Source organism: Hydra viridissima, unplaced genomic scaffold (genome assembly GCF_058129835.1).
Source record: "Hydra viridissima isolate aposymbiotic clone 2 unplaced genomic scaffold, HvirCarnegie_v1 scaffold_12, whole genome shotgun sequence".
Classification (NCBI taxonomy): Eukaryota; Metazoa; Cnidaria; class Hydrozoa; order Anthoathecata; family Hydridae; genus Hydra; species Hydra viridissima.
In genome coordinates, this window is record NW_028324311.1 from 10,543,293 (window position 1) to 10,561,024 (window position 17,732).

At 32.2% G+C, this 17,732-nt stretch overlaps 2 protein-coding genes across 2 annotated transcripts; one reads left to right on the plus strand and one right to left on the minus strand.

Moving 5' to 3' along the window:
* The first annotated feature begins 203 nt into the window (after window positions 1-203).
* Window positions 204-6,481, plus strand: LOC145194410 (protein NipSnap homolog 1-like). The gene is made up of 9 exons (XM_090068634.1): window positions 204-514; window positions 3,238-3,283; window positions 3,951-4,045; window positions 4,178-4,248; window positions 4,446-4,586; window positions 4,727-4,758; window positions 4,893-4,981; window positions 5,079-5,162; window positions 5,241-6,481. Exons 1-9 carry the CDS (start codon window positions 298-300, stop codon window positions 5,303-5,305), a joined length of 840 nt encoding a protein of 279 aa, XP_089924760.1. The 5' UTR covers window positions 204-297; the 3' UTR covers window positions 5,306-6,481.
* A 1,724-nt stretch (window positions 6,482-8,205) lies between these two features.
* On the minus strand, window positions 8,206-17,409 carry LOC149881222 (uncharacterized). The gene is made up of 27 exons (XM_090067780.1): window positions 17,250-17,409; window positions 15,431-15,480; window positions 14,355-14,459; window positions 14,038-14,146; window positions 13,847-13,920; window positions 13,594-13,698; window positions 13,277-13,385; window positions 13,086-13,159; window positions 12,833-12,937; window positions 12,516-12,624; window positions 12,325-12,398; window positions 12,072-12,176; window positions 11,755-11,863; window positions 11,564-11,637; window positions 11,311-11,415; window positions 10,994-11,102; window positions 10,803-10,876; window positions 10,550-10,654; window positions 10,233-10,341; window positions 10,042-10,115; window positions 9,789-9,893; window positions 9,472-9,580; window positions 9,281-9,354; window positions 9,028-9,132; window positions 8,711-8,819; window positions 8,485-8,593; window positions 8,206-8,330 (listed from the first exon to the last, which is right to left on the minus strand). Exons 1-26 carry the CDS (start codon window positions 17,305-17,307, stop codon window positions 8,526-8,528), a joined length of 2,406 nt encoding a protein of 801 aa, XP_089923906.1. The 5' UTR covers window positions 17,308-17,409; the 3' UTR covers window positions 8,206-8,330; window positions 8,485-8,525.
* Window positions 17,410-17,732: the final 323 nt, after the last annotated feature.

Consider the following 17,732-nt stretch of genomic DNA (forward strand, 5'->3'; position numbering starts at 1 on the left):
GAATTAGAGCACTTTCCATTGATTTTGAGACCCATGTTTTTATACGATTCTTAATCAGCATAAAATTCTCTATCAGAATCAATCATAAAATTAGGGGGGGGGGGGGGAGAAAGTCGAGTAGCGCCGATTTATTGAATGCAATCAAGATATAAAATTTAAGGTCACGTGTAATTGAATTTCTATTTTAAAAAAACAATGAAGGCAGCACGTGGCTTGATTATACCGCTTGGAGGCGTGTAAGAAAACAGTATTGAAGTTATAAAAAGCAGCTTCAGAAAACCTAATAAGTCAACAAAAATGTCTTCAACGCTTAAACGTTCGTTATTAAATGGAAAAATTTTTTTAAAACAAATTAACTTACTACGTATTTCCAATATTAGTCTGAAGAACTATTCTGAGGAAACTTCAAACAAAGGTTTTTTTCAAAAGTTGATGGACATCACTCCTATATCTCCTCACAAAAGTGCTCACTCAAAACTTTTGACTCAAAACAAAGTTATTTATGAAATACAATGTATGTATTTATTTACTTTATTTTTCTAAAGTTCTAAAAAATTTTTTGACAGTAAAAGATGCTACATAAAGTTATAGGTAAGAATTAAAATTTAGGGGTCACTTACAGGGGTTAAAATTTAAGCTGTAAAAGTCATAGTTTAAGCTGTTACTAACAATTTTACAATAAAAATATTGAGTACTAGTTTATATAAGTGTTAATTGACACATAATTTTGTCAGTTGTTTATCTTTCTAACCTAGTGTAGGAGTGATAGAGCTTTGAATGTAACTACAAGAATGCTAAGTGTCTGTGTTCTTGGAGCTACAACAGAAGTAAGTCATGTGAGTCATGGCTATTACTTTCAAGATCATTCACCAACAATTATTGCAACAAAAAGAAAAACTAATATCTGGTTGACAGGCCAGCCAACTGATAAACTAAATTATAGTAAGATTCCTTCTAATAATGAAGCACTTTGATTGTTTATGAAATACAGAAATGGTAAGAAAAGTATTAGAAGCATCGACTTCAACTGTGAATGGTGTTGTGGTAGAAAGCAGGGATTCCTACTACTCAAAAGTGCAATTTTGTGAAAAAGCTGCATGATGTAATGCAAATGTTTAAAAATACTGAAAATGCAAGTCAGAACATCAATTGGATAAAAAAAGATATGAAGAAAAATTACAAGAACTTTTTGATATTTCACATAAAAGTTCTAACAAAAAGATATATATTAAAGAAAAGAAGACATTTCTAAAGCTATAAAGAAAAAGTTAAAAAGAAAAACATAAAATGTTTTAAATAGACAAAATTTACAAAGAGATGTAGAGAAAAAAGGTGACATTTTAGAGAAAAACAAATCCATCAATTTGCAAACTTAAATAAAGCAGTAGCTATCACAGCCATTAACAGCAGTTCTCCTTGTAATACACAAAGTTCAGATGAAGACTTTCAACAACCATGAATATCAAAAGAAGGATTTCCAAAAAAAAAGAAGAAACACATGAATATGAATTTAACTTTTAACTAAGTGTAGCAAATGTAAGAAACCAATCAGCCTTTAATACCTATGATTGCAAATGTAGGTGAAAATCCACAGAACTACAGTGTAAGCTATTCTTTGATTTATAGAGTATGACAAAAAGTAAGAAGAAACATAAACAGAAAACTAAAAAATTTAATGCTGACACTTCTTTGGTTTTTCATTAGGATGGAAAACTTTTAGAAGATATCACAGGTGATAAAGTTTTTGGTTATCTACCAGTAGTAATATCTGGAGGTGGGGAGAGAAAACTGTTATTGATGGCAATTAATAGATAAGGTAAAGGTAATGTGCTTTGATACAACTCTATCAAATACTGGTCATAAAAATGGAGCCTGTGTTTTAATTTAACAAAAGTTAGAAAAAGATTGATTATGATTTTCCTGCAGACTTTGTATAGCTGAAATTATATTAGAAGTAGTTGTTTTATCAACACTACAAGCATCTTCAGGTCCTGATATTTGATTACTTAAACAATTTCAGTTCATTTGGTAAAACATATATCAATAATGATTTGACCAATATAATGAATACCTGCTACAAGAAAAGGATGCAATAATTGCTTCTAAACAGATAAATGAATGCCAACCTTGTGATAATTACAGAGAGCTATTACAGTTTGCAACATTGTTTTAAGATGTACTTCTACAGCTGGAGTAAAGTTCAATAAGCCAGGAGCTTATCATAGAGCATGATGGGAAAAATATATTTAATTAAAGTTTTTATGTTTAAGAAACAATTTACAATATCTGCAATAAAACAAAAAACTTTGAAAAAAAGTTGTTAGTTTTTTATAACAATTTGCAACAAATATTCCTCTTCAGTTCCTATTGCAGTATGTATACCTAAGAATCATCTTTATCTTACATAGAACCTTGAGAAATACAAAGCCACTAAGTTAAAAATTTAGCTTTACTGAAATTTAAAACTTTTATTGGTAGCTATCAGAAGTACTACTTACTATATCTTTAATAATGAGATTTGTCATGAAGTGTAAAGAAAGATGATAAATTCCTAACAATAGGTTTAGAAACAATACCATTAGATTCAGAACCATTAAAAAAAAACATATTGAAATAATTCTATTTTAGAAAAAAAGGTTGCAGATTTTGTAACATCAAACATAATTTTCAACATACTAAGAATTTCATCATTTCTGAATAAACATGTTAAAGTTTGGCCAATGGAAGAAAGTTTCTGGATTGCAAATAATATAACTAGTAAAATAGCTGTTAACTAGATAGCTGAGATAAGTGTTAAAATAACAGAAAAGTACAAAAAAATACTTGCTAATGATGAGCAACAGAAATAATACTGTAGGTTGTATCAAATTACTGGAAATTGCTGCCAGATAAGACAAACAAAACTCTAAATCTCTCAATAAACAACAATTTGAATATTTCTTGTGAAAATTGTGAAAACATACAATAATAGGCCAACTAGAGAAAATTCACTTTAAAAAAGTTAACAATACCTCTTTGTACCTCTTCCTTGTATTGAAAGTTGACAATAACTTCAGATAATATGAGCAACCCCTAGTTATTGATGTTTTTGGCAAAAAGAATATTTTAAGTAAGCATCTTATAACTTTTTAATATATAGATAGATACAGATTTTTTTAAATATACTTATTACTTAGATATTATTTATGTTTAAAAAGAATACAATTGATATTCTTTTTATAATTCTACTTTTTTTAGTTGAAAGCGTGAAGCCAGAGTTTAAAAGGGAGTATTTACAAGAAACGTAAATAATTTTTTTTACAACTTCTTTTTATAACTAATTTACACAGAATGTTATTTAATTAAAAAAATATGATTATTAGTCATGCTGTCTGCCATTTTAATACCAAATTTCAATTTTCAAAGAATAAAAAAAACACTGGAAAATGGTATTGCTGTCTTAAATACAATCTCATACAACATGCAAGTTTTTCCTACCCAACTTATAAGATCTTTCAGTCTAACATTGAAACTGATTGGTTTAATTTCTAAAGATAATAAACAAAAAATTTCCAGAGTACTTTAAGTTTTTCTTAAAATCATAGTGTTGCATGCGAGAAATAAAAGTTATGAAAATTCAAACACTATGGTTAAGATAACTTGACCACAATCCATGCCAATAAGATAGCAAAATAGTTGAGTTTTCATATAAATCTAATTTTTGAACATGAATTATTACCATGTATACCAGTGTATAAGTCAAATTTAAGTTCAATTTCTCTTTTTAACTGAAATTAATTTTTTAAACTGAAATTAATTTTTTTAACTGAAATTAATGTTTTATAACTGATGTATAAGTCAAGGTGAATTTCCCACAGATTTTTACTTTCACTGTGTTCTTATGGAGCGTTTTTGATTCATTCTAAAAGATTTTATGTTTTGATTTATGCGGCATGTTTTTTTTCTTTCAGGGCTTTGATGAGCTCAAAATTATCAAATGATGATTCGTTTCCTGGAACATTGGTAGGAAGTTGGATGACATTATATGGGGACTTGGATCAAGCAGGTAATATCTTTTGACAAGTTTTCTAATATTTAGAGTGAAACTTATCTAATATTTAGAGTGAAAGTTAGTAAAATTATTATTAATGGTGTTTATAATCAAGTTTGAGATATTTCTTTTTAAAATTGTTTTTAGTCCATATTTGGTCTTATCAAGATGGTTATGATGGGGCCATGAAAAGCATTAGATATATTAATAATAATAAGGTAAAACATGCTTGTTGCTTATAATTTTAATTTTTTAAAAATGTTTTTAACAATAATTTTTGTCTTAAAGATGGGTTAGTGCCTTTGTTGTGAAGAAGATCAGAAGCTCAGTATTTCTTTTTTGAAAAAAAGTTTTTTTCTCACCTTTCATGTTTTCCAATTAAAAAGTTATGAGTTGAGTAGATTGTCTTTTAAAGGAATATCAAGAATATGAAAGAGTGAGAGGTCATTGGTTAAAAAATAGAAAAAACCAGCTACTTCAAGAGTTTAGTTTCTGGGGAAGTCCTCAGCCTCGCGGACCCTCTCACATTTATGAACTAAGAAGTTACAGGCTTAAGGTGTAGATTTTCAAATATGGTTTGTGTGAAACTTTATTCATTAGTATAGCCTTTTTTTTTATTTTATCCATTTTTAAACTAATACTTTTTTTTATTGATTTTTTTTAATGCATTTTTTAGTATACTTTTTAATACTTTAGCCTGGCACTTTGATTGAATGGGGAAACAAGTGGTAAAGTTTTGTTTTCTGAAGTTTTGTTTTCAAATTTTTGAAAACATTTTGTTCTTCAGGTAGATTCTTTGAATGCTAAATAATATTGTTTTGTAAGCTGGAATTAGCCAATTTTTTTAAATTTTAAATTATAGGGGGTCAGCAATTCAAATTCGAAGAAAAGATGCTGTTGGAGGCTTCTTTTCTCAAGTTGGAGAGCTTTATGAAGTTCATCACATGTGGGGTTAGATTTAAGTAGTTGTTTTTTAGGTATTCCTTTTAAAAAGTAATTTTTTGATGAAGACAAATATTTAAATTTTTATTTTTATTTTTTACTTTAGCATATCATGACTTAGAGCAACGAAAAAAACAGAGAGAAAATATGTGGGAGGCACCTGGATGGGACGATCTTGTTGCAGGAACAAGTAAGTCCACCTTCAAATTAGGCATTCCATATCTTGTTTGAATTTTAATTTTATTTTGATGAATTTTTTTTATTTTAGTTCCATTAATAAGATCGATGGAAGCTCGTGTGTTGCAGCCTATACCTAACTCCCCAATGCAGTGAGCATATCTAGTTTTTTAGAATCATTTAAGAATTGATATCCTTTGAGAGTATTAAGCGAACCGTGATGATGTTGAAAGCTTGTTCTAGAGCATCAAAGAAAGAAAAAAAAAGTGTTTAAGTCATAATCATTTCTTACTTTTTTTTTTAAGCATGTTTAAATGCTTTTTTGTTGTTGTTGTTGTAAAATATAAGTAATATTATTTGGATTATTTCTAAGTTTTAATAGCAAAACAAATGCGAATTGAACTTTTAAAAATACAAGTGAGAAGTATACAATTGTTGGTTTAATGACAAATTACGCGTTTTCTTATAACCTGTCGTGATTTGATATTAACTCTTAGCTTGAGATGAAAAGCAACTGTCGATCGTCCTAACAAATCCGCTCGTATTCGCAACCATGATTAAGAAAGTCAAATACTATCGTACCTAAAAGCGTTCTGCTTCCCAATAACAACGAAATAGAAAACTTTCAACGATTAGTTGAACTTTTAGTTGACTTTCTCTTGGTACTCAGTAATTTTCGTGTTGACAGCTTTAATTTCGATTTCTGTCATCAAGCAGGATGTTTTTTTTTAATAAGTATTCGTTTTCATTTCATCCAATAAAACATCATGATTAACCTTTTACTTTCATAACAAAAATTTTCATTTTACATTTCTATCAATTCTATCATTCTATTAATTTTTTATTCTCGTTTCATAAAGAAATGATCAAAGTTGTAAAATTATTCCAATGACTTCTAGTAAATATCAAGCAAATAAAGGTTTTCTTTGAAGATCTTCATAACATTTTTTCTTTTAAGTTTAAAAAATAAAATTTCCTGAATTAATTCAAAAAATTTTATCACTTTATTTTCTTGCTTTCAGGTTATATTTATTAATAAGCAATTCCTTTTAACGTCTTGATTATTTTTACCAACTCAGTTGACTTATTTTTTAGCGTATTTTCTAAGTATCGATGTTCGGTTTTTCAGCTTTTAACAAATAAAAAGGACCTTAAGTACCAACTTCAATATCAGTCTTTTGAGATAAATCTAATTTGATGAAGGTGGTTACAAAAGAACTCTTTATGTGTTTAAAATAGCAGTTTTTATGATGTGAGAAGTTTATATTCATCCAAAAGTTTGTTATTTTAAAACTTGTAAAGATATGTTTAATGGTTTTAATCAAATAGAAATTCTGCGTTATCTCTTGACAGGTTAAGGCAAAACAGCATAAGTTAGGCAAGGTATCGCAGTTTCTTTTATGGAATCTTGTAACTTAAATTCGAATGAATTCACTAGACTGAAAATAAAACACCGGTGTTTGATAGTTAGCCTCTTATTGCCATGTTAAAGATTTTTTAATCATATAGAATATTTAATTTCTGCAGAGAGGTTGAAATAAGACAATGTGAGAGGAAAAAGTTTGATTCTTCTGCTGTAGTTAGGGATTGCAATCCCGTACACTTTTCAATCCCGCGGGATTCGCGCGAAATTTTTTAATTTCTGTCGTATGCACATTACAAAAGGCAAAATGACAATTGTATTTTTCTTTCAAGTATTTCAGAACAAATATACTCAACTTATTAAATTGATAACATAAAGTAAATAAAGCCAAAAAATACAATTCATTTGTAAATCAATATAATTCTTAAAATTTAATGAACAAAAAGATAACCCAAAGTACATAGAACATCTTTTAGCTTTACGTAGAACGTCTATTACCTTTATTTATTTTTAAAAATATCAAAATGAGAAAATCATTGTAAGAAATGCGCTCTTATAAAACAGACCCTAGTATCATCACTTAATCTACTCAGTATCATCACTTAATCTACTCCTCAAAGAACTGCATATATAACTAGCACCTGAAAAAAGCTCGCTCGGCCTCTACGCTTGTTGGTGGTATGGTCATCAAGTAACTATGCGCTATATCTAGAAACTTGCCTCTTACTCCGTTACTTTCATAGGCAGACATTTCCTGCTTCAATAATTTACCAAAGTCTTAAGAATTTAAATTTGGTATCACCTTTACATTTTCTGCCCTTTTTCCGGAGTGACAAGGTTCGATTCTCTCCTGCATAAAAGTTCGAAACAAGTTTTAGTGGTGCCTGGCAAATAATTAAGTCATTGATTTGGGACCACTCTTCTTGGGTGGAACGAATTTCTAACCCAACATCAATTAAGGCTTTTTCAATACACACTTTTAGTCTATGAAATCTTTCTAACATATTGAACATACTGTCCCACCTAGTTTTACAATCAAGAATCAACTGAAGCTTTTTCCCGTGTTCTTGTAGGATATACTTCTGTAAAAATGTATCATTTTTGACAGGAGAGTTTAACAACATTTCTCACTTTTTTCATGAAATCTTTGTAATTGCTAACCAATTCAAAGTCAAACGTTTGAAAACTTTTGATTTTGCTTTTTTAGTGATGTGAATTTTTGCATTATATCGGCTTTTACAGAATTCTGTAAAAGCCGATATAATGCAAAAATTCACATCACTAAAAAATCCCATCCCTACTTCACCTAATACTATAAGATCGATGGTAGTTAAATTCTCAGATTAATTTGATCGATGGTAGGTAATTAAATTCTCAGATCAATCTGAGAATTTAACTACCATCGATCAAAAAACCACTCTGTGAAAATATCTTTTTTGTCTTTTTAGTTGAAAAGAATTGACTTTTTTTGTTTAAAAGCCAGTTTCAAAATCCCGCAAATCCCGCGGATCCCGCAGTAGTTTTTGCGGGATCTCGCATGCGCTAAATTAATGCGGGATCCCGCGGGATTTCGGAATATTACTATCGCTATCGGGATTGCAATCCCTAGCTGTAGTGAGTAATAATTAAATCTCTCATGTTCGAGGAAAATTAAAATATAAGAGAATTATAAAAGAGAGAAAAAACACATTAATTTAATCCATTCGTTAATTTTTTTAATCATTTCGAGTAACATGTCGAAAAAAAAAGAATCTTTTAAGAATCAAAAATACCGCTGAAATGTCAATATTCAAGTACTCGTAGCAATTCCAGTCAAAACTAAATTATAAAAATGGTAAAACGAATTATTGAACAAAATAAAAACCATGAAAAAAAGGCAACAATTTCTCCAAAAATTATATAAGATCATGATATAAGATCAAACAAACAACAACTAAAATAAAATAATTCAACATTTAATAAAAGGAAATACCTCAACCCACATTTTGTACTTTATCAAGTAAATAACCCTCTTTATACCATAACTTGTCGCAAAAACTCTTCTGGGACAATGTCCGACTGCTGCTCATCCGAATCATCATCTGAAATTGCAACAGTTTCTCATGAAAACTTTTTCTACAACAAACTCGTATGGCGAGAACAGAGCGTTCATTTTAAGCCATAAGGAAACAGTTCAACATTTCACCGAAAGAATTTACCTGATTTAGAGCAGTTGCGAACGCAACCCAAGAAGGACCTTCCACACTGAAGCCTCTTGTGGACAGATTTTCCTGCAGATTCTGCACACTGTTTGTAATCAGCTCGGCACTAAATCGAGCAAACGCACACAATAAAAAACATTAAAAAAAAAACTCACTGAAAAACTAACTCATTGAAACAGATCAAATAGTGGTGACAAACAAAGTGTGACCACGATTGTTTACCAATAGTTACGTCCCTTTTCTGACCAGTTAGTCACACTGGAAATCTTAAGCACCTAGTTCTTTTTAAACTTAGCCCGGCCTAGATTACTTACTTGACTTGTGCATGGTCCACCAACGCACTTTCTAAAAGCCGTCAAACATTGAGCTCTTTCTTTGTGACTTTTCGCAGAACTGCAGTTTCTGAATTCGTTCAAGCACTAAAAGCAAAAGGAACAACTTTACGATGACACCATTAACACCTTCTAAAACATCACAACACACTCAGCAGCTGAACGGGAGCGTTCAACTTAAATGCATCAGTGATCTTTACTTTCTCATAACAATGCTACGGCATGAATAAATCACCTGCTTGACACTGTATGCTGAATCTTCGTCGTCTTCTGGGACATTGTCCGACTGCTGCTCATCCGAATCATCATCTGAAATTGCAACAGTTTCTCATGAAAACTTTTTCTACAACAAACTCGTATGGCGAGAACAGAGCGTTCATTTTAAGCCATAAGGAAACAGTTCAACATTTCACCGAAAGAATTTACCTGATTTAGAGCAGTTGCGAACGCAACCCAAGAAGGACCTTCCACACTGAAGCCTCTTGTGGACAGATTTTCCTGCAGATTCTGCACACTGTTTGTAATCAGCTCGGCACTAAATCGAGCAAACGCACACAATAAAAAACATTAAAAAAAAAACTCACTGAAAAACTAACTCATTGAAACAGATCAAATAGTGGTGACAAACAAAGTGTGACCACGATTGTTTACCAATAGTTACGTCCCTTTTCTGACCAGTTAGTCACACTGGAAATCTTAAGCACCTAGTTCTTTTTAAACTTAGCCCGGCCTAGATTACTTACTTGACTTGTGCATGGTCCACCAACGCACTTTCTAAAAGCCGTCAAACATTGAGCTCTTTCTTTGTGACTTTTCGCAGAACTGCAGTTTCTGAATTCGTTCAAGCACTAAAAGCAAAAGGAACAACTTTACGATGACACCATTAACACCTTCTAAAACATCACAACACACTCAGCAGCTGAACGGGAGCGTTCAACTTAAATGCATCAGTGATCTTTACTTTCTCATAACAATGCTACGGCATGAATAAATCACCTGCTTGACACTGTATGCTGAATCTTCGTCGTCTTCTGGGACATTGTCCGACTGCTGCTCATCCGAATCATCATCTGAAATTGCAACAGTTTCTCATGAAAACTTTTTCTACAACAAACTCGTATGGCGAGAACAGAGCGTTCATTTTAAGCCATAAGGAAACAGTTCAACATTTCACCGAAAGAATTTACCTGATTTAGAGCAGTTGCGAACGCAACCCAAGAAGGACCTTCCACACTGAAGCCTCTTGTGGACAGATTTTCCTGCAGATTCTGCACACTGTTTGTAATCAGCTCGGCACTAAATCGAGCAAACGCACACAATAAAAAACATTAAAAAAAAAACTCACTGAAAAACTAACTCATTGAAACAGATCAAATAGTGGTGACAAACAAAGTGTGACCACGATTGTTTACCAATAGTTACGTCCCTTTTCTGACCAGTTAGTCACACTGGAAATCTTAAGCACCTAGTTCTTTTTAAACTTAGCCCGGCCTAGATTACTTACTTGACTTGTGCATGGTCCACCAACGCACTTTCTAAAAGCCGTCAAACATTGAGCTCTTTCTTTGTGACTTTTCGCAGAACTGCAGTTTCTGAATTCGTTCAAGCACTAAAAGCAAAAGGAACAACTTTACGATGACACCATTAACACCTTCTAAAACATCACAACACACTCAGCAGCTGAACGGGAGCGTTCAACTTAAATGCATCAGTGATCTTTACTTTCTCATAACAATGCTACGGCATGAATAAATCACCTGCTTGACACTGTATGCTGAATCTTCGTCGTCTTCTGGGACATTGTCCGACTGCTGCTCATCCGAATCATCATCTGAAATTGCAACAGTTTCTCATGAAAACTTTTTCTACAACAAACTCGTATGGCGAGAACAGAGCGTTCATTTTAAGCCATAAGGAAACAGTTCAACATTTCACCGAAAGAATTTACCTGATTTAGAGCAGTTGCGAACGCAACCCAAGAAGGACCTTCCACACTGAAGCCTCTTGTGGACAGATTTTCCTGCAGATTCTGCACACTGTTTGTAATCAGCTCGGCACTAAATCGAGCAAACGCACACAATAAAAAACATTAAAAAAAAAACTCACTGAAAAACTAACTCATTGAAACAGATCAAATAGTGGTGACAAACAAAGTGTGACCACGATTGTTTACCAATAGTTACGTCCCTTTTCTGACCAGTTAGTCACACTGGAAATCTTAAGCACCTAGTTCTTTTTAAACTTAGCCCGGCCTAGATTACTTACTTGACTTGTGCATGGTCCACCAACGCACTTTCTAAAAGCCGTCAAACATTGAGCTCTTTCTTTGTGACTTTTCGCAGAACTGCAGTTTCTGAATTCGTTCAAGCACTAAAAGCAAAAGGAACAACTTTACGATGACACCATTAACACCTTCTAAAACATCACAACACACTCAGCAGCTGAACGGGAGCGTTCAACTTAAATGCATCAGTGATCTTTACTTTCTCATAACAATGCTACGGCATGAATAAATCACCTGCTTGACACTGTATGCTGAATCTTCGTCGTCTTCTGGGACATTGTCCGACTGCTGCTCATCCGAATCATCATCTGAAATTGCAACAGTTTCTCATGAAAACTTTTTCTACAACAAACTCGTATGGCGAGAACAGAGCGTTCATTTTAAGCCATAAGGAAACAGTTCAACATTTCACCGAAAGAATTTACCTGATTTAGAGCAGTTGCGAACGCAACCCAAGAAGGACCTTCCACACTGAAGCCTCTTGTGGACAGATTTTCCTGCAGATTCTGCACACTGTTTGTAATCAGCTCGGCACTAAATCGAGCAAACGCACACAATAAAAAACATTAAAAAAAAAACTCACTGAAAAACTAACTCATTGAAACAGATCAAATAGTGGTGACAAACAAAGTGTGACCACGATTGTTTACCAATAGTTACGTCCCTTTTCTGACCAGTTAGTCACACTGGAAATCTTAAGCACCTAGTTCTTTTTAAACTTAGCCCGGCCTAGATTACTTACTTGACTTGTGCATGGTCCACCAACGCACTTTCTAAAAGCCGTCAAACATTGAGCTCTTTCTTTGTGACTTTTCGCAGAACTGCAGTTTCTGAATTCGTTCAAGCACTAAAAGCAAAAGGAACAACTTTACGATGACACCATTAACACCTTCTAAAACATCACAACACACTCAGCAGCTGAACGGGAGCGTTCAACTTAAATGCATCAGTGATCTTTACTTTCTCATAACAATGCTACGGCATGAATAAATCACCTGCTTGACACTGTATGCTGAATCTTCGTCGTCTTCTGGGACATTGTCCGACTGCTGCTCATCCGAATCATCATCTGAAATTGCAACAGTTTCTCATGAAAACTTTTTCTACAACAAACTCGTATGGCGAGAACAGAGCGTTCATTTTAAGCCATAAGGAAACAGTTCAACATTTCACCGAAAGAATTTACCTGATTTAGAGCAGTTGCGAACGCAACCCAAGAAGGACCTTCCACACTGAAGCCTCTTGTGGACAGATTTTCCTGCAGATTCTGCACACTGTTTGTAATCAGCTCGGCACTAAATCGAGCAAACGCACACAATAAAAAACATTAAAAAAAAAACTCACTGAAAAACTAACTCATTGAAACAGATCAAATAGTGGTGACAAACAAAGTGTGACCACGATTGTTTACCAATAGTTACGTCCCTTTTCTGACCAGTTAGTCACACTGGAAATCTTAAGCACCTAGTTCTTTTTAAACTTAGCCCGGCCTAGATTACTTACTTGACTTGTGCATGGTCCACCAACGCACTTTCTAAAAGCCGTCAAACATTGAGCTCTTTCTTTGTGACTTTTCGCAGAACTGCAGTTTCTGAATTCGTTCAAGCACTAAAAGCAAAAGGAACAACTTTACGATGACACCATTAACACCTTCTAAAACATCACAACACACTCAGCAGCTGAACGGGAGCGTTCAACTTAAATGCATCAGTGATCTTTACTTTCTCATAACAATGCTACGGCATGAATAAATCACCTGCTTGACACTGTATGCTGAATCTTCGTCGTCTTCTGGGACATTGTCCGACTGCTGCTCATCCGAATCATCATCTGAAATTGCAACAGTTTCTCATGAAAACTTTTTCTACAACAAACTCGTATGGCGAGAACAGAGCGTTCATTTTAAGCCATAAGGAAACAGTTCAACATTTCACCGAAAGAATTTACCTGATTTAGAGCAGTTGCGAACGCAACCCAAGAAGGACCTTCCACACTGAAGCCTCTTGTGGACAGATTTTCCTGCAGATTCTGCACACTGTTTGTAATCAGCTCGGCACTAAATCGAGCAAACGCACACAATAAAAAACATTAAAAAAAAAACTCACTGAAAAACTAACTCATTGAAACAGATCAAATAGTGGTGACAAACAAAGTGTGACCACGATTGTTTACCAATAGTTACGTCCCTTTTCTGACCAGTTAGTCACACTGGAAATCTTAAGCACCTAGTTCTTTTTAAACTTAGCCCGGCCTAGATTACTTACTTGACTTGTGCATGGTCCACCAACGCACTTTCTAAAAGCCGTCAAACATTGAGCTCTTTCTTTGTGACTTTTCGCAGAACTGCAGTTTCTGAATTCGTTCAAGCACTAAAAGCAAAAGGAACAACTTTACGATGACACCATTAACACCTTCTAAAACATCACAACACACTCAGCAGCTGAACGGGAGCGTTCAACTTAAATGCATCAGTGATCTTTACTTTCTCATAACAATGCTACGGCATGAATAAATCACCTGCTTGACACTGTATGCTGAATCTTCGTCGTCTTCTGGGACATTGTCCGACTGCTGCTCATCCGAATCATCATCTGAAATTGCAACAGTTTCTCATGAAAACTTTTTCTACAACAAACTCGTATGGCGAGAACAGAGCGTTCATTTTAAGCCATAAGGAAACAGTTCAACATTTCACCGAAAGAATTTACCTGATTTAGAGCAGTTGCGAACGCAACCCAAGAAGGACCTTCCACACTGAAGCCTCTTGTGGACAGATTTTCCTGCAGATTCTGCACACTGTTTGTAATCAGCTCGGCACTAAATCGAGCAAACGCACACAATAAAAAACATTAAAAAAAAAACTCACTGAAAAACTAACTCATTGAAACAGATCAAATAGTGGTGACAAACAAAGTGTGACCACGATTGTTTACCAATAGTTACGTCCCTTTTCTGACCAGTTAGTCACACTGGAAATCTTAAGCACCTAGTTCTTTTTAAACTTAGCCCGGCCTAGATTACTTACTTGACTTGTGCATGGTCCACCAACGCACTTTCTAAAAGCCGTCAAACATTGAGCTCTTTCTTTGTGACTTTTCGCAGAACTGCAGTTTCTGAATTCGTTCAAGCACTAAAAGCAAAAAGAGTAATTTCGCATGAACACCATTAAGAATTTGTAAAATATTGGGAATATGTTGCTTATACTTGTAGTTTACATAACTGGAAGTGTTGGTTTTAGGGTGTCATTTGTTTCATATTTTTTGGACTGTTACAGAAAAATGTTTAACTTTGTAAGATGTAATTATCTCAATTATTATGCTTTAATAAAATGTCTCTTTTTTAACTCTGTTCCTACAAAAATGTATTGTATAAAAACTATTATTAATTGATTGAAAATTTTAATTTTTCTACTAAATCACTTGTGTTTTTTTAGGCATCTCATATTTGCTTAGATATAATTAATAAAAGGTTTGCAACCTTTTATACGCACATTTATACGCACATTTATAGTAAAAGTTTTTTAGTAAAAAGTTATAGTAAGTGTTTTTTATATTAAAGATGTTAGTAAAAGTTTTGGTAGTAAAAGATTCCAAAAAACGTTTGTGTTTGTAATAACATTTTTTTTCACATTCTTTTTAAAAAAAACTTAAAAGTTGTTTGCTAAAATGTTACATTCCGTCGCTCTATGCATACTATTGTTACATTTTATTGTTACTTTTTATTGTTACATTTTATTGTTACATTTTTTTTATTTTGATGCAGCTATCAGCAACAAAACCTAAATAAGGTTGATGATAAAGTCACTATGGAAACAAGGTTTTCGTTACATTTTATTTTTTAAAGAAAAGTCTGCTAATTATGTTGTTTAAGCAGATACCTCACTAATATTTTTAGTACCTTTTTAGGATACTCCATTTTCGATTTAGTTACTTTTAAAGTATATATGCTATTATTATCTTAAGCTGACTATTTGACTCGTCCTTTTATGTTGACTCATCATTTAACGTAACATCTTTGAAATATTTAAGGAACACTTTTAAAAGCTTAAAATATAAAAAAGGAACTTGTTTCTTGATGAATAATAGTTATTTAATTGCTTACCTCTTTTACTGGGCTATTTTGTTCATTTTCATCAAGATTTTTATTGAAATCTAAAACGGGAAAAGTTATTTACTATAAATTCGAGTTATTATTTCAGGGGTATCAAAAAATGTAGAAACTTTAAAAAAGAAAACGCTTTGAGACCAAAATATATACAAAAAAATATATACTGCAAATAAAACGTTTTTTAAAAAATTCTTAAAACCCGATTTGAAATTTGACACTGCCAGTCTGAATGAGCAATAAAGAAAATTCATATTTATTGTTAAACTTAGATTTTAATTTTATGAAAGTTAAAAATGTAGACGATTGTTTGCAAACAAAATTTACTACTAATAAATTACACAAACCAGATTTAGGCTATGTAAGTATTTATAAACATTGATTTTCAATCACAAGTTTATAAAAAATTAATGAGTTGAATCTTTTCCATTTCATACATCTTACTTGATTAGAAAGATCAAGCTCCAATATAAATGAATAACAAGTTGTTATCACTCCTACACGATTGACTTACAACAGACAATGATCGAATGTTTTCCAAAGCATCAGAGTTAGCATTTCAGAAAAAAATAGCATTTCAGAAGAAAATGATATTTTAGTGCAGCAGTTTTTAAAACGATTGTTTTTACACAACAGTTGTTTATGGAATTTAGCACGCGGCACCCCTAATTTATTTAATTCTGAAAATTTTTCGACGATAAATTATTTTATAAACAGAGAAAAAAAAAAGAAAGAAAAAACGCAAAGAATTTTGGAATTAAATTTTTCACAAAATTTGATTAATTTCTACCAGATGAATAAAAGCTCTCAGAACCTTAATCAAAAATATACTTTTCAGTTTTTTATGTGTATAGATTATTTTATAACAATTGAGTGGATTAAAGAAGCACTGGACTAACGCTTGACAAATTTTAGCTATGGGTTTAGTGAAGACAAGTTAAAAAGAAAAGTCCTTACAACACGTTAGGTAAAGTAATCAAAAAACAAAATTGGACAGCGGCTGATAATTTTTGAAGGGGCTGAAAAAGAAAGTCACCTGAAGCTATCGGGAGAAACATTATTATCTGGGTCCATAGAAACAGGGTGGAAGCTACCTGAAGTTAGCAGGAAAGTCAAGAAAGTCACTACCCAAACAATCCAAAACAGAATTAGAAATGAAGTATTTCATAGTAGAGAAGTTAAGTAAGTAAATTGTATTTGACAAAAAACATGTAAAAAGAAAGATTTTTGTGGAGTCATGAATAAGATACTATTTAAAGTCTTCTGATGAACCCCAAAAAAAGATCTGGAGAAAGCTTAATAAATTGTAAAAAAAAAAACGTAAATTCTAGCGGTGGTTATGTAATATGGGTGTAATGATTTGGCGAGAGTAGGATAACTAACCATTATCGGTTCTACATCAAAAACTAATGTTTGCATCGGTATTTTGATGGACAATTTGAAATCGTTTGATTGAAAATAGCGACTTTTTATATTCCAACAAGACAACGATCATAAATACACAGCTTCAGGAACTAAAGAATACTTCATTAAAAATAACATAAATGTAAAGAATTGCCCAGCATTTATTGGACCATAATCTAATACATTATCACGGGTAATTTAGATTGAAAAACTGGTGGTTAGGATTTTAGAAGAAAAGGGGACTTATATATATTTGTGTGTGTATGTGTATATATATATATATATATATATATATATATATATATATATATATATATATATATATATATATATATATATATATATTTGTGTGTGTGCATTTGTGTGTGTGTGTATTTACTTTTAAAACATAAAGTATAAATACATAACTCACCTTGAACTTCCTTACAATAAGTTAGTACAAGACACGCAAAAAAGATAATAACCTTCATCGCGAAAAAGGTGCAAAAAACTTGAACTTGGTATATTATTAATTCTTTTTTTATATTATTTTTCGTAACACAGCTTTATTACTGAACAAATATAAATACAATAAAAATCTTTGATATATAAATGTAAAAAATATTTTATATCAGATGTGTCAATATATTTGCTCATCGTTTTGAAATTGAGTGAAATGGTGTGCAAGAAAATTATATCAAAACTATTATTTATTTATTAACTAAATACTGAAGAAATAAAAAATGATGTCAAATTTTATCTTTCACTATCGAAATTTCTTTCAATTATTTTATTGCTTTTATATGTTTTAAGTTCGAGTGCATCAAAAAATCAACAATAAAACTTAATCCTTAATTGAATTATAAGTGTGCTTACTTTTTTTTTGCTTTTTCTGTTTTATTGAGATAAAAGGATA

What these genes read in the sequence shown, in the direction of transcription:
- LOC149881222 (XM_090067780.1), bottom strand. Translation starts at nt 17,307, where the DNA reads ATGAAGGTTATTATCTTTTTTGCGTGTCTTGTACTAACTTATTGTAAG. An exon ending in TCGCAACTGCTCTAAATCAG is followed by an intron (nt 13,160 to 13,276) that starts GTAAATTCTTTC and finishes TTGCAATTTCAG; the next exon opens with ATGATGATTCGGATGAGCAG. An exon ending in GTGGACCATGCACAAGTCAA is followed by an intron (nt 8,820 to 9,027) that starts GTAAGTAATCTA and finishes TGCTCGATTTAG; the next exon opens with TGCCGAGCTGATTACAAACA.
- LOC145194410 (XM_090068634.1), top strand. Translation starts at nt 298, where the DNA reads ATGTCTTCAACGCTTAAACGTTCGTTATTAAATGGAAAAATTTTTTTA. An exon ending in AGTTATTTATGAAATACAAT is followed by an intron (nt 515 to 3,237) that starts GTATGTATTTAT and finishes TACTTTTTTTAG; the next exon opens with TTGAAAGCGTGAAGCCAGAG. An exon ending in ATTGAATGGGGAAACAAGTG is followed by an intron (nt 4,759 to 4,892) that starts GTAAAGTTTTGT and finishes TTTAAATTATAG; the next exon opens with GGGGTCAGCAATTCAAATTC.